At 35.7% G+C, this 16,535-nt stretch overlaps 1 protein-coding gene across 7 annotated transcripts in view; it reads right to left on the bottom strand.

The window, feature by feature from the left end:
* PRKD3 (protein kinase D3) overlaps window positions 1–16,535 on the bottom strand; it is a 108,463-nt gene that overhangs the window by 29,525 nt on the left and 62,403 nt on the right. For all 7 annotated transcript variants that reach the window (XM_013996210.2, XM_013996212.2, XM_013996211.2 and 4 more), the window contains 4 exons: window positions 13,571–13,763; window positions 10,408–10,485; window positions 3,676–3,859; window positions 1,934–2,057 (listed from right to left, as the gene is read on the bottom strand). In XM_013996210.2, coding sequence (XP_013851664.1) covers window positions 1,934–2,057; window positions 3,676–3,859; window positions 10,408–10,485; window positions 13,571–13,763 — 579 coding nt within the window. The remainder of the gene's footprint in view (window positions 1–1,933; window positions 2,058–3,675; window positions 3,860–10,407; window positions 10,486–13,570; window positions 13,764–16,535) is intronic.

The raw sequence follows: 16,535 nt of genomic DNA, 5'->3' as shown, positions 1-16,535 counted from the left end.
TACAGATAAATAAAAACTGGTAATTTTGGTTAAATTTTTAATTGCATTTTTTTGTTAAAGATTAGATCAAGATCTTAGATTTACAGGTCACTTCTATTTTGTCTGTAAACTTGCTGTTCATATTCCTTGCCCATTTTTCTATTTTGTTGTGGTCTTTTTGTTATCAATTTGTTGGCACTCTTTACATATAACAGAATTAATCCTTGCTTAGAAGATGAGTTGAAAATACTTTTTTCAGTTTGCCATTTGTCTTTGCTTTTGTTTTTTGCCATGCAGAATTTTGGTGACTTTAAATAATTTTTTAAAATTAATACTTTTTTGGAGCAGTGTAAGGTTCACAGCAAATTAAGGGGAAGATGAAGAGACTGTCAACACCCCTCCTAGAGTGGTACATTTGTTACAACTGATGAACCTACACTGACACATCACAATCACAAAAGTCTATAGCTTATACTATGGTTCACTCTTGGTGTTGTATATTCTATAGGTTTGGACAAATGCATGATGACATGTAGCCAACATTATAGTTATCACATGGAGTACTTTCACTGCCCTAAAAATTCCATGTTCTGCCTATTTATCCCCACCTGTCCCCATGCCCAACCTTGATCTTTTTTCTGTCTCCATAATTTTTCCTTTTCTAGAATGTCATATAGTTGGAATCATACAGTACGTAATCTTTTTACATTGGCTTCTTCCACTTGGTAATACACATTTAAGACTCCCCATGTCTTTTCATGGCTTGATAGCTCATTACTTTTTAGTGCTGAAAAAAATTCCATTGTCTAGATATAGCACAGTTTAGCCATTTACCTACTGAGGGATATATATTGCTTTAAAAATTTTGGCAACTATGAATAAAGCTACTATAAATATCCATATGTAGGTTTCTGTGTGGACCTTGGGTAAACAGCAAGGAGTATATACCACTGCTGGATCTTATGGTAAGAGCATTTTTAGTTTTATAAGAAACCAATAAACTGTCTTTTAAAGTCAGCTATACCATTTGATATTCCTACCAGCAATCAAAGGTCCTGTTGCTGTACATCTTGCCAGCACTTAGGGTTGTTAGAGTTCAGGATTTTGGCTATGCTAATAGTTGTGTAGTGGTATCTCATTTTAAATCTGCATTTCCCTGAGGACATATGATGTGGACATCTACTCATACACTTATTTCCCATCTATGTATCTTCTTTGGTGAGGTAAGCATTAAGGTCTTTGGCCCATTTTTTAGTCAAGCTATTTGTTTTCTTACTGATGAATTTTAAGAGTTCTCTGTATAATCTGGAGAACAGTTTTTTTAACAGGCGTCTCTTCTGCACTCATTTCCTTCCAGTCTGTCTTGCTTTTTCAATCTTTGCAGAACAGAAGTTATTATTATTATTATTGTCTTTTTTTTTTTTTTAAATGGCTGCACCCACGGCATATGAAGTTCTCAGGTTAAGGGTTGAATCAGAGCTGTAGCTGCTGGCCTACACCACAGCCACAGCTACACAGGATTCAAGCTGCATCTGTGACCTACACTGCAGCTCATGGCAACGCCAGCAGATCCTTAACCCACTGAGCAGGGCCAGGGATTGAACCTGTCTCCTCATGAATCCTATAGTCAGGTTCATTACTGTTGAGCCACAATGGGAACTTACAGAGCAAAGTTTTTAATTGTAATGAAGCTCAGTGTTAGCTAATATTTCTTTCATGGACTGTGCATTTGGTGTTGTGCCACAGACCTGTTTTGAATCTCTATTGCTCTACCAGTTTACAAAAACAGTACATTAAATATTCCACCTTTTGAAAATTCTTTACAAATTTAACTATAGTTCTAGTGTACTATGATGTTTTAATACATATCTCATTCTCATTTTGATTTAAAACATGTTCAAAATAAAGAACATAACAGTTTCACTACCATAATAAAATGTCTATGATTACTGACCAGGGTGTCCCTGCTGGTGTAATGGACCATCCACCCTTCCTTCACCATCGTGCTGCTCTTCCTCTTTGTGTGCTTGATGGACTGTACAACTCTCATTAGCGGAATATTATTGCTTGTTGATGGACTAAAAAGTAATTTAAAATTTATGACAAATATTTATAATTTCAATTTAAAAAATCAAAATACTAAAAACTCATCAAGATTTTAAAAAATTCTTCAAAATATCTTTAAGACAAACAATGGCTTAAGAACAAGAAAATAGATTAATCCTGCTACGATGATACATAGTTAATGTGTGAAAGATGAAGATAATACTCTAAGTCATCATTATTTGTCATTCATATTTTCTGGAGGGTCACAAGGTATAAAAGCAATGAACAGTGCTGAAAGAATCCTCCTCAACTGGAAAACCTGGAGCCCAGGAGAGGGTCTCATTTGACATTGCTGTTGAGAAGAAATCTTCCTACCCTAGGCAGCATGATAAATTAGTAAATTCAGAACAAGTCAAAAAGTAAGCATATCTATACTCCAATTCGTATGTTCGAATGTCAAATTCCATTATTAATTCATGTTGTCAGCAAAAAGTGCTTAGAGTAGAAGATACTGAAAGGAAAATGATCTATAGATATTAAGAAAATAAAAATAAATAATAAAATGAGTCAAATTAAGTAATAATGAAGCAAGGCAATAAAAGTGCAGCTGGAGAAAAAAAGCAATTTGGGAGATTTGTGTGAAAAATATACTGTTTTTTGAGTCTCAAATGGTTAAATACTTTCTCTTATATTACAAAGTACTCATGATTAGGAAATTAACTAAGTTCTCCTTAGTCTCCAAACTGAGTAAACATTTGTTAATAATGATAATGATAATGATAGGTGTAATTTAATGATAAGGCAAACTGAATTTAGTAATGTGAGATGAATAATAATCTATTTTTTCTAAACACCTATTTGTTGCCAATGAAAAACAAAATATACTAAAATGTTAAGATTTTATCACAAAATTGTATGTTCTACAGGCTGTAACTACAAAAAACCGAATTTCTTTACACACAGGAGGATATTTAAATTTTATAAACCAATAGCATTTTTACAAAGTGCTAACAGTCAGATTAACTGTAATATGAAAACTGCCCCCAAATTCATCACTGTCATCTTTGTGTAACATTCTCAGGTATAAAATCTTACTGGTGTTTCTAACATCAGGTAATCTGCCTGTGTGAAGAAACCGGTTGCTTTAACTGATGGTTTAGTTCTGGAACTTTGGTGGTGGCTACTCTACAGTTAGATATCATATCTAGATGATATTTAGAGAAAGCATTTTTCTCCTTAAGAAAACAGGATTCCTGGAGTTCCCTCAGCGGAAACCCATGAGGTTGAGGGTTTGATTCCTGGCCTCACTCAGCAGGCCAAGGATCTGGCGTTGCTGTGGCTGTGGCGTAGGGTGGTGGCTACAGCTCTGATTAGAGCCTGGGAACCTCCATATGCTGCAGGTGTGGCCCTAAAAAGACAAAAAAAAAAAAAAAACAGGATTCTCATACCTTCTCATCTTGAGTGGATGGCAAGAGCGAAATAATTTACTGCAGAAAAAATACTGTATTGGATGTAAAAGTATTAGTCACAGCTTAACTGATTTTAAATTATATTTTAGGTTCTACTTAAAGAGATGTGGCTTGTTCTTAAAGGAGCTCCTAGACTAAGCTTGCTACTGGAAGTAGCTTGAAATCTATACACATACGTTACCTGATTGTTTTAACAGCTTCTTCATCTCTTTCCACATCAAGGTCAGATGGATCCAGGAAGAACATTTTATCTTCTGGGGGAGATGGTTCTTCTATGTCATCCAAGCCCCGACTACCATCACTGTTCATGTCACTACTGTCAATATCCATTGGAATATCTGTATCTGTGCCCAGAGTGGAAGGTTCTGTCAAAGTTTTAGAATTCAGAATTTTATATTAATGGGATAGCAATACACCTAAACAGAGACAGTATTTAAATGTAAAGTTGCAAAATTCTTAAATGAAAATACAGAAAAATACTTTGTGATTCAGGACAAAAAAATACTTCTTGGATTGACATAAAATGCACAAACTCCTAGCCACAGCAATCAGACAAACAAAAGAATTAAAAGGCATCCAAGTTGGAAGAAAAGAGGTAAAACTGTCAATCTATGCAGATGACATGACACTATATACAGAAAACACTAAAGGCTACACACAAAAACTACTCGAACTGATCACTGAATTCAGCAAAGTAGCAGGATACAAGATTAACATTCAGAAATCAGTTGTTTCTGTACACTAACAATGAAATATTAGAAAAGATTATAAAATAACTTTTATTTATTTATTTATTTATTTTTGTCTTTTTGCTATTTCTTTGGGCCGCTCCCATGGCATATGGAGGTTCCCAGGCTAGGGGTCGAATCGGAGCTGTAGCCACTGGCCTACGCCAGAGCCACTGCAACAAGGGATCCGAGCCGCGTCTGCAACCTACACCACAGCTCACGGCAACGCCGGATCATTAACCCACTGAGCAGGGGCAGGGACCGAACCCGCAACCTCATGGTTCCTAGTCGGATTCGTTAACCCCTGCGCCACGACGGGAACTCCATAAAATAACTTTTAAAATTGTACCTGCCAAAATTAAATACCTAGGAATAAACCTGACCAAGGAGGTGAAAGACTTAAATGCTGAGAACTACAAAACATTAGTCAAAGAAATTAAAGAAGACTCAAAGAAATGGAAAGATATTCTATGCTCCTGGATTGGAAGAATTAATATCATTAAAATGGCCATATTACCCAAAGCAATCTACACAGTCAATGCAATCCCTATTACATTACCCATGACATTTTTCATAGAACTAGAACAAACAATCCAAACATTTATATGTAACCATAAAAGACCCAAAATTGCCAAAGCAATCCTGAGGAAAACAAAAAACAAAAAACAAAAAACAAAAAACCAAGCAGGAGGCATAACTCTCCCAGACTTCAGACAATATTATAAAACTACAGTAAAAAAGATAGTGTGGTAATGGTACAAAAACATACATACAGACCAATGGAATAGAATGGAGAACCCAAAATAAACCCAGACACCTACAATCAATTAATCTTTGACAGAAGAGGCAAGAATATAAAATGGGAAAAAAACAGTCCCCTCAACAAGTGATGCTGGGAAAACTGGACAGCTGCATGTAAATCAGTGAAATTAGAACACATCCTCACACCATGCACAAAAATAAACTCAGAATGGTTTAAAGACTTAAACATGAGACAAGATAGCATAAAACTCTGAGAAGGGAACGCAGGCAAAACATTCTCTGACATTAACCATACAAATGCTTTCTTTGGTCAGTCTCCCAAATGAACAGAAATAAAACCAAAAAATAAGCCAATGGGACCTAATCAAACTTAAAAGCTTTTGCAGAGCAAAGGAAACCATAAAAAACCAAAGACAACCTGCAGAATGGGAGAAAATAGTTTCAAATGATGTAAGTTACAAGGGCTTCATCTCTAAAATATACAAACAACTTACACAACTCAACAGTAAAAAAAAAAAAAAAAAAAAAGACCAACCCAACTGAAAAATGGCAGAGGACCTGAATAGAAATTTCTCCAAAGAAGACATACAAATATCCAACAGGCACATGAAAAAATGCTCAACATCACTAATTATTAGAGAAATGCAAATCAAAACTACAATGAGATACCACCTAACAATGGTCAGCATGGCCAGCATTAACAAGTTCACAAAATAACAAATGCTAGAGAGGGGGTGGAAAAAAGGGCACCCTCCTACACTGTTGGGAATGTAAACTGGTGCAGCCACTATGAAAAACAGTTTGGCAGTACCTCAGAAAACTAAATATAGAACTACCATATGATCCAGCAATCCCACTCCAAGGCATATATCCAGACAAAACTTTCATTCAAAAACATACACGCAACCCTATGTTGCTTACAGCCCTATTCACAATAGCCAAGACATGGAAACAACCTAAATATAAATCAACAGATGAAAGGATTAAGAAGATGTGGTATACACACACACAAACTAGAGACTCTCATACTAAGTGAAGTAAGCCAGAAAAACAAAGACAAATACCATATGATATCACTTATATCTGGAATCTAATGTATGGCACAAATGAACCTATCAGAAAAGAAACAAACTCATAGACATGGAGAACAGACTTGTGGCTGCCAAGGTGGAGGGAGAGGGATGGACTGGGAGTTTGGGGTTAGTAGATACAAACTATAGCATTTGGAGTGGATATGCAATGAGATCTTGCTGTATAGCACAGGGAACTGTATCTAATCACTTGTGATAGAACATAATAGAGGATAATGCGAGAAAAAGAATGTATATGTATGTTTAACTGAGTCACTTTACTGTATAGCAGAAATTGACAGAACACTGTAAATTGACTATAATAATTTTTTAATACCAAAAAAATAAAATGCACAAACTATAAGGCAGAAAATTAACTAACTTAACTGCATTAGAATTTTAAATTTTGATATGAAAAAAGATACTAAAAGCAAAGAAAACAGCCATCACTATACGTCTGGGCAACTGATTTTCCACAAGGGTCTAAGAAAATACAACGAAGAAAGAATAAACAGTCTGTTCAATAAATGGTGCTAGGACAACTGGATATCTACATGCAAAAAAATGAAATTGGAAACCCTCCTTAAACCAATTATAAAAACTAACTTAAAGAGAATCACAGACCTAAATCTAAGAGCTTAATCTATAAAACTCTTAGAGGAAAACATAAGAGTAAATTTTGTGACCTTGAGTTAGGCAAAGCCTTCACAGATTTACAACCAAAAACATAAGTGACAACAGAGAAAATAAATTAACTGGACTTCATTAAATTAAAAACCTGTGTGTGAAAATGATACCTCAAGAAAGTTAAAAGAGGGGTTCCTTTCAGCGGTAATGAACCCAACTAGTATCCATGAGGACATGGGTTTGATCCCTGGCCTCGCTCAATGTGTTAAGGATCTGGCTGCAGTGTAGACATGACTCAGATCCCACATTGCTGTGGCTGTGGTGCAGGCCAGCAGCTACAGCTCCAATTTGACCCCTAGCCTGGGAACTTCCATATGTGTGGGTGCAGCCCTAAAAAAAAAAAGGAAAGTGAAAATATAGCCTGCAGAAGAGAGCAAGTGTTTTCAAATCATATATCAAATAAGAAACTTACATCCAGAATAAAGAACTTTTAGGAGTTCCTGTCGTGGCTCAGTGGTTAATGAATCCAACTAGGAATTCATTAACTAGGTTTTGGGTTCGATCCCTGGCCTTGTTCAGTGGGTTAAGGATCCAGCGTTGCTGTGAGCTGTGGTGTAGGTCACAGACGTGGCTCAGATCCCGAGTTGCTTTGCCTCTGGCGTAGCCGGTGGCTAAAGCTCTGATTTGACCCCTAGCCTGGGAACCTCCATATGCCACAGGAGTGGCCCTAGAAAAGGCAAAAAGACAAAAAAAAAAAAAAAAAAAAAAAAAAGAAAGAAAGAAAAAAAGAAAAAAAAAGCAATCTAGTTAAATGGGCAAAGGACCAAAATAATTATTTCTCCAAAACAGTTGTAAAAATAACCAATAAAAGATATGCAATATCAATTAGCCATCAGGGAAATGCAAATCAAAACCACAATGAGGAATTCCCATTGTGGCTCAGCAGGTTCAGAAACTGACCAGTATCCACGAGAATGCAGGTTCGATTCCTGGCCTTGCTCAGTGGGTTAAGGGTCCCGTGTTGCCGTGAGCTTCAGTGTAGGTCACAGATGCAGCTTGGATCTGGTGTTGCTGTGGCTGTGGTGTTGGCCAGCAGCTATAGCTCTGATTTGACTTCCAGCCTGGAAACTTCCATGTGCTGCAGGTGCAGCCCTAAAAAAAAAGGAAAAAAAACCTCCCAAAAAACAAATCCATAATGAGACATCACTACATACTCACCGGGATGTTGATAATCAAAATGACAGACAATTACAAGTGGCAGCAAGGATACGCAGATATCAGAATTATTAGAATTAGGATACAGCAGAAACTATACACTGCTGGTGGGAAATGAAAAATGGTACAAATGCTTAAAACAGTTTAGCAGTCCTCAAAATTTTTTTAAAATAACTATTTATTTATTTATTTATTAGGGCTGAACCTGTGGCATATGGAAGTTCCCAGGCTAGGAGCTGAATTGGAGCTGCAGCTGCAGGCCTACGCCACAGCCATGAAGGATTAAGTTGCGTCTGTGACCTACACCACAGCTTACGGCAACCGCAGATCCTTAACCCAATGATTGAGGCCAGGGATCGAACCTGCATCCTCATAGATACTAGTTGTGTTCATAAACCACTGAGCCACAATGGGACTCTGAGTTATCAAAATGTTAAACATAGTGTTATCATATGACTCACCAATTCCACTACTGGCTAGTTACCCTGGGTAAAATGAAAACATATATACTCAACTGTACTCAAAAATTCATAGCAGCATTGTTCATAATAGCTCCAAAGTGGATACAAGTCAAAGGACCATTGACTGGTGAATGGATAAAATGTGGTATATTCATAGAGGAATATTATTTGTGAATTAAAAAATAATGAAACTTTGATATATGTTGCCAAATGGATGAACCTTGAAAACATTATGCTATGTGAAAGAAACGAGTCACAAAAGACTACACATTGTATGAGTCCATTTATATGAAATGTCTAAAATAGATAAGCACATAGAAATAAAAGTTGATTTACTGGTTGCCAGGGGCTAGTGTGGAAGAGGGGGTAGGGAGTGACTTACTAATGTGTATGAAGTTCTTTTCAGGGAGATGAAAATGTTCTAACATTAGTCTGCAGAGACAGTTGCAAAATTCTGTTAATTAACTAAATGTGTGAATTGTAAGGTGTACAAATCATCTCAATAAAGCTGACAAAGAATTAACAGAATATGTAACATGACACAGGCAATTTACAGAGGAAAAAACCCTGACCACTGAATATTTTAAGCTCAAACTCATTAATATACAGATAAATGAACATTAAAATAAATATAAATAATATTTCATATCCATTTGTTAAAAGATAGAAAAGTGCAAAGTGTATGAACTACATAAATCTAGGAAAGGCTTTAGTAACATAGAAAATTGCATTAATTCAGAGTAACTGAAAGAAAACTAATCATGCTGCTGGTAGTGGTAGAAACCACCGAAAACATGCCATCAAGAAAAAATGTTAAATTCTTAAGGTGTATAATTTCTACTCCTTATGCTTTTCCTTCTACAGAACTACTTAACATTCAATTTTTACCAGCATGCGAATGTTAAGGAAAAATTATGCTGAAAGTTTACAGTCATCACTCCTTCCTTTCAAAAAAGGTAATCACTTTAATAAATATAATCTTGAAAAGAGGAAAAAAAAAAACCAAACAGGCAAAAAAGCAAAAATGATTATCTAAAGATTATTTCTTAGAGAAAGAAAAAGACAGTCCAATGAGTTCCAAAGATTATGGCCTAAGAAGCCCAAACCATATGGCTTCAAATTCCAACTCAACTAACTTGCTGACTGAATTTCTTAGGCAAGTTACTTAATGTTTTTATGCCTAAATTTACTCATCTCTAAGTCCTCATCTCAATCTCAAAAAGTTATTCTTAGTTTTAAATGCCAACATATATAAGTTTAGAACAGTGCCTGGCATACAGTAAACAGTCAATAAAAATACTAGAACTATGAAACAGTCCTTTTTCTAAGGAACTATTGCAGGTTTTTTGTTTGTTTGTTTTTGTAGATAGAGACCACGTTATCATGGGACTCTATTTTTTTTTTTTTTTTTTTTTTTTGTATTTTTGCTATTTCTTTGGGCCACTCCCGCGGCATATGGAGGTTCCCAGGCTCAGGGTCGAATCGGAGCTGTAGCCATTGGCCTACGCCAGAGCCACTGCAACAAGGGATCCGAGCCGCGTCTGCAAGCTACACCACAGCTCGTGGCAACGCCGGATCGTCAACCCACTGAGCAAGGGCAGGGACCGAACGAACCCGCAACCTCATGGTTCCTAGTCGGATTCGTTAACCCCTGCGCCACGACGGGAACTCCTTGTTTGTTTTTTTTAATGGCTACATCTATGGCTTATGGAAGTTCTTGAGCCAGGGACTGAATCTGAGCTGCACCTACCACTATATGCCACAGCTGCAACAACACCAAGATTTTTAAAATAAGTTCTGTGATGTCTAAAGTTAAAAGAAGATATGCAGCACCAGTGGCCACGTTAGACTACAGAGTTGGTAAAGGAAAGACAAGAAGGCATAATTAATAAAAATATACCATTACTTATTTCCATATTTTGCTTGATTATTAAATCAGAAAAAAAGTCAAAGAAACTAATCAAAATAAAATATGCAAATATAACCCTACGATAACCTAATACACAAAAGAGTTGTGATCTTTTAAAGAAATTAAGAAAAATGCTTTTACCTCCATTGAAAGTAACCTCTCCAAGGCAGTCTCTTGGTACTTTTGATGCACAGCGTTTATGGCAGTTGAATTTACAATCTAAAATAAAATATTTAGCTTATTAGCTTATGTAAAAAGGCATCATCAGATATGGTTAAAGACTTTCTTTACTCACAAATAAGAGTATAATTAATAACTCAGGTCTTGGATTAAAGGTCTGGTTTCAAATTCTGACACCACCTCTTAATAGCTGTTTAATTGCACAGCACTCAGTTTCTTTATCTGTAAAATGAAGTTTATACTACTGGTATAACACTTTGTCAAAATGTTGATGGCAGCTCCATGTTTCCTTCCCTTACTTCATATTCTTCTTTCCACATCTCCCTTAAGAGTTTCTCAGGCTGATTAAATTCCTTTCCAACATTTGTCAGGCACTTACTTTTAATTCCTAATTATTAGGACCTGGCACATATGCAGAAGAGACTGTGATTCTACAACCATTTATTAGCAATTAGGGCTTTCCCACGCAACCTTGTGAGGAAGGACTGGGCTTCCGTTATATACTACTATACATGTAGTATATAATGTCTCTCTTCAGCCTGCAGGAACCTCAGAGCTGACTGAACTGTGGATCAGTGTCATCGGGACCAAGCTGTTCAACAGTACTATGTAACTCAGTGGTTCTCAAACTATGGTCAGCAGCATCAACATTCACTCGAGGTCTTGTCAGAAATGCATGTTCTTGGGCTCCACCACTGAGCTGCTACATCAGCAGCTCTGGGAGTGGGGCTGAGGAACGTGTGCTTTAAGAACTTCTTCAATAAATAGTGCTATAATTACTGTCTAACATCACCTTCAAAATACTTCTACCAGCAATAACTGGGTAAAAATAATTTCAAGTCCTGACTCAGAATAACTTTGTAACCCTTCTGATTCAAAAAATTCTGGGTATCCAGCAAATAGCACAGGGTAAATTAGAAGAAAAAGCTCCATGGAATTAATTACTTGGTGGGTGATAAAACTTGTGTTATGTAACAATGTCTTTCAAAACAAGAGGTCCAAGGAGATCATATATGATATTAATATCTTGCATACATCTAAATAATTAATTTTTTATCTCAAGAGGTTTTACAAATTGTGAAAATAACAAGGTTCCCAGAATAGAGGTCAAATCAGAGCCTCAGCTGCTGGCCTACACTACAGCTCACAGCAACGCTGGATCCTCAACTCACTGAGCAAGGCCAGGGATCTAACCTGTGTACCCCTGAATGCCAGTCGGGTTTGCTAACCACTGAGCCACGATGGAAACTCCTGTTTATTTTTTCTTTTATTGTATACGAAAGAATGCCTTAAAATGCCTTAAAATTTTAATGTAACAAAGCAGAAAACAAACAGATGAATGAATAGCTGCTCTTAGAATTGTTATTTTCTCAAATGATCCGGCATGAGTATTTTATCTTAACTATTTCTTTTTTTGGTCTTAGCTTGACAAGTGAATGAAAATTACTGTTTTACTTTTTAAGTACCTTAATCATATTATAAAAATATGGGGGTCACTGAAATAAATTATGATTTTTTGAAAATTAAAATAGCTTAGCTAAAGAGAAATAAGTCTGCTACTTTCTGAACCAATATAAGCATAAAACATTTTTCTTTTAGAGCTCTAATAATCCAGCAGCAGACTTAATTGGTTTTAATTCCAAAATTCATTAACCTACAGATTTACTTTAGTTCCTCTATAAAATACTATTCTTTTTTTGCACATGGTTTTACAGTGTTTCTGTTCTCAGCAAAATGGCACTATTTACTATTTTTGCCTAGATAATCTGTTGGCGTGAATTTGTACATCTGTTCTCAATGTTCTTTCCCAAAACACTCCTTCGTGGCTGCTTGCCAGCACACTTTAGTGATGATACTTTAAAGTATTAATTTATGTATTAATTCATATTAAAAAATAAGCTGTTGAAATAATATTTCAACATTTAATTAAGCCTGCCTGGTGGTTATTAGGTACTTGGCAACAAATGGACAATATATTCTCTATTTGATATTCTCCTATGCAGCCATATATTGCCAAGAAAAGTTTTCTTGGAGTTTCCTGGTGGCTCAGCAGTTTAAGGATCTGGCTTAATCCCTGCTGTGGAGCAGGCTTGATCCTTGGCCTGGGATCTTCATGCACCAACCACCCGCCAACCCCTCAAAAGAGAAACTTTTCTTATATACTTAAGTTAAATTTACATATAATTATTCGAATTAACATTGTAAACAGGATTTATTATTGCAAAGATCTCAACTCTAATGTTTTACCTAGATAGCACTAGTTTTATATAAAAAGTATGGTGGTATCAAAAACTGTTAAAATATTCACATGAAAAACAGGGACATAAGATTATAGAGAGATTACTTATACCTTATCCTAGCTCAATGCCTAATAACACATTGAAACTCTGTATTTTGATTTTAACATGATCGTGAGGCATTGTTGATAAGATATGAGACAGAAAGATAAAATCATCTTTAAAAAGCATGAAAACATGTACCTAGAAGAAAACATTTTTTCATTATTCTATTAAAAACCTGATTCATTATGTTTTTGGAATACTATGTTAATTTTCTGGGTTAGTATCCAAATATATGTGTTTCCTATTATAACTCCAGTGGCTTCTACTATATTTTGCCTATTTCAGTTTGAGTACTCTCTGAAACAACAATTTCTGTATAGCTTTCATAGCTACATAATTAAAAACAAAAATAACAAAATCTCTGTAATATATTGTGTGTGTGAGTGTGTGTGTGTATGAATATTTAATGGAAAGAGGAAAAGCATTATTTTATATTTTGGGCAGTGTTTGGCTCTAGAATAGGAATGACTTAAGCTCAAATATTAGCTTCTTGCTTACTCACAGTTTTATATTGGCAAATATTAAGCAGCCATACCTCAGATCCAAATTCTAGTTCTGCAATTTACACTCTAATTTTTCTTCAACGTAGTTCCTTGTATATAGCACACGTTACAGATAGCAGTCATCAATAAATACATGTGTTTGCTTATTTATTTTTTCCTTTTTCAGTAAACACCTATGGGACCAATTTATTTAATGCTTCTGAAATAAAAATATTTTAAACCTTTATTTGCTAACACAAACAAATAGGAATTTTAATTAAGAGAAACATCCAACCTTACCTTTGCACTGCATTCCTTGGCGAAAGAGGCCTTTCAGCAACCGCTTGCAGTACTGACATATTGTAGGACGGGTATAAGAGTGAACAGCAAACGTGTGTGGAACTTTTACCCTGCACATTACCATCTTCTCCATCCAGATTGGGCGACCACTCCAAGAAGGAATTCTCTTACTAGGTTCTTGATGAATATGCGACTAAAACATAAGTAATTACAATAAGTGAAAGTCAATACTAAAAACAAAGTATTAAAAACAGGGCTTGACCACAAAAGCCATTTATTTCAAAATTAAAGCCAAAAATCTAAAAATGTGGATTTCAGCGGTTTGCTTTGGAAGCTTAACTTACCAACCCTTGAATGAGAAAATTGTAGAATTTTTTTGCTATTATTTATGCCAAAGAAAAAAATATATACTTTCATCTTCACATTCACTGATTAACTGTTATTTGCACATATGACATTTTACAAACAAAAAACCAAACTTTAAAATGAATTTATAATATGTTTAATCCTTTCAAAGACCTTACCAAGAAATGAATCGGCAGGAAAATTAAGTAAACTCAGAAAGTGTTAGTGCTGCCCATGTTGAATTACTGAACATAATGTCTGACAATATTTAGAAACAAATTCTAGTTTTTCAAGTGTAACAAATACTAAAGCAAGTATTTATAAAAATCTAAGTTTAATTAATTATGATGATACATATAATGGTAGATACAAACTAACCAACTTTGCCCCTAGTTATTATGCTTTAAGAAATTTTTTGATATTTTGAGTAACTTTCCAGTTATTTGAGTTTTTTTCTCTTAGGTGAGCAAAAAGGAAAATTAAAAAAGGCACTGGTTAAAAATTTTTGTGTAATCTGAGGGACAAATGGACTTTTAAACTATAAACCTTTCTATGTACACAAAGGAAATAATCAATTTAAATTATAGGTCAGATCAATGTGGCTCATTCCATTCATTCAGCATTCACTGATTATTACAGGCCACGCCCTACACTATATCATCAGGGATACGAAAATGAATACAGGCCATTTTCTCAAGGATAAAATCCAAACATCTAACTACTATCTAGATTACAGATGCTAATTACAGATTTTGTTGTAGCTGCCTATATCTTCACTGCCAAAACTGCCTTCTACAACTAGTAATGTCTGTAACTCAGAGAAGTTGAGTCATTCTATACTGACATGTTCAACCAATAGAAGCAAAAGAAGCCAGAAGAAACTAAAAGACAAAGAGGCATATAGGAAAAATAAGAGGACAAGAAAATACAAGGCTTTTTTTTTTTTGAAGAAAGCAAAGAAGGAAAAAGGACAGACCACTGGAGGACAGCCTATAAAAACAACACAAATGGAGCCTCTGATGGACAGTCTTTTACTAACAAGTAGTCAGAAATGTTCTAAAGCAAATTATGAAGGAATTTAAGAAAACTACAAAAAGAATGTTAAAACCCAAAACCAACTTGCTTGCTTCAGCTGTCTAAGGAGTCCTGCTCTAATCTGGCCCACCCTTCCTCCATGTACAGAAAGGAGCACCACAGTGATTCTGCAGAGCTGATAAAACAGTCAGTGGGAATAACATATGTAGCCCTCCTCCATTCCCTCAGTATCATTTTACCATGCTTCCTTCCCTCTGATTTTCCTCCATGAGCTCTTAGCTCTTCTCTTACTGTACCTTCCTCCTTTTTGAGACTGCATGCTTGGACGGACAAATGTAACCCTGTGACATTCCTCTCTACAATTTCTACTTGTTCTAAAATACACTGCACAATCTAACCAATTCAAGCATGTCAACTCCTTTTACTTTCCTAAGGAATTTCCATCTTCAGGATAAAATATAAATGAATGAATTAAAAGTTAATACTTTATTCATCTGCTCTGTCCTGCTATTTCCTAATCTTGCAATACTTAGGGTGTGACTGACATACCAGTATCTTTTGTGGGGTTCCCAAACAAGATACACTTTCACCCTACAGTCCCCAGTCTCAGCAAAGTTTGCTGTGCAGTTTGTATATAAATTGCATTAACTTTTCTATTTCCAATCTTTCCCCAAGCTTTTGCATATGTTTATAATAACTCTTTGTTCTCAGTTCCTAATGCCATGGAACTCTTCTTCTACTTTAAAAATCCCATAATAGGTCTATACAACATGGAAATATGGGATTTTTATGAAAGAATTTCAAAAGCTTTTATTCTGGTGCTTTGGTAAACAAAATCTTATGACGAAGGTGTCAAGACAAAAAGCAAAAGACTTGATTTTGCCATTAACATACAGAAGACCAAAGAGGTTACAGAGATAAGTTAATGTTAAAACTGCAATCTATGGACGGAAGTCATTTTAGGTAGTATCAAATGAATAAAGCAGTTACTTCTCTCTTCCCCAATCTATTACATTTACCCTTGAGGGGTATAATATATAAGGAAAAGTTACTGATTTAAAAACAATCAGATCTGGGTTGATTTCTTAGACTGCTTACTACTTTGCTCTGCAACTTCAGTGTTGTCACTTGACCAATCTGAGTTCCAATTGTCTCATGGTATACAGATCTAATATCTCTCACTGGAATACTATAAGGATGAGTGGGGTCAAACACTCATTCAGTTATGACTGAAAACTTAGTAAACTACAAGGTAAGGTGCTCAGGATGGTGGGACAAAGAAATGAACACTGTCTTCTCTAAATAGATCATAAACTTGGAATTCCCATTGTGGCTCAGTGGAAATGAACCTGACTAGGATCCAAGAGGGTGAGGGTCCAATCCCTGGCCTTGCTCAGTGGGTTAAGGATCTGGCATTGCTGTGAGCTGTGATGTAGGTCAGACACAGCATGGATCCCAAGTTGTTGTGTCTATGGCATAGGCTGGCAGTTGCAGCTCTGGTTCAACCCCTAGCCTGAGAACTTCCATATGCCAGGGGTGTGGCCCTAAAAAGGAAAAAAAAAAAAAAGATCATAAACTCTGTGAG

This window comes from Sus scrofa, chromosome 3, assembly GCF_000003025.6.
Source record: "Sus scrofa isolate TJ Tabasco breed Duroc chromosome 3, Sscrofa11.1, whole genome shotgun sequence".
Lineage (NCBI taxonomy): Eukaryota > Metazoa > Chordata > Mammalia > Artiodactyla > Suidae > Sus > Sus scrofa.
Note: the sequence above shows the minus strand (reverse complement) of the source record. Positions and strands in the feature narration are given on the sequence as shown.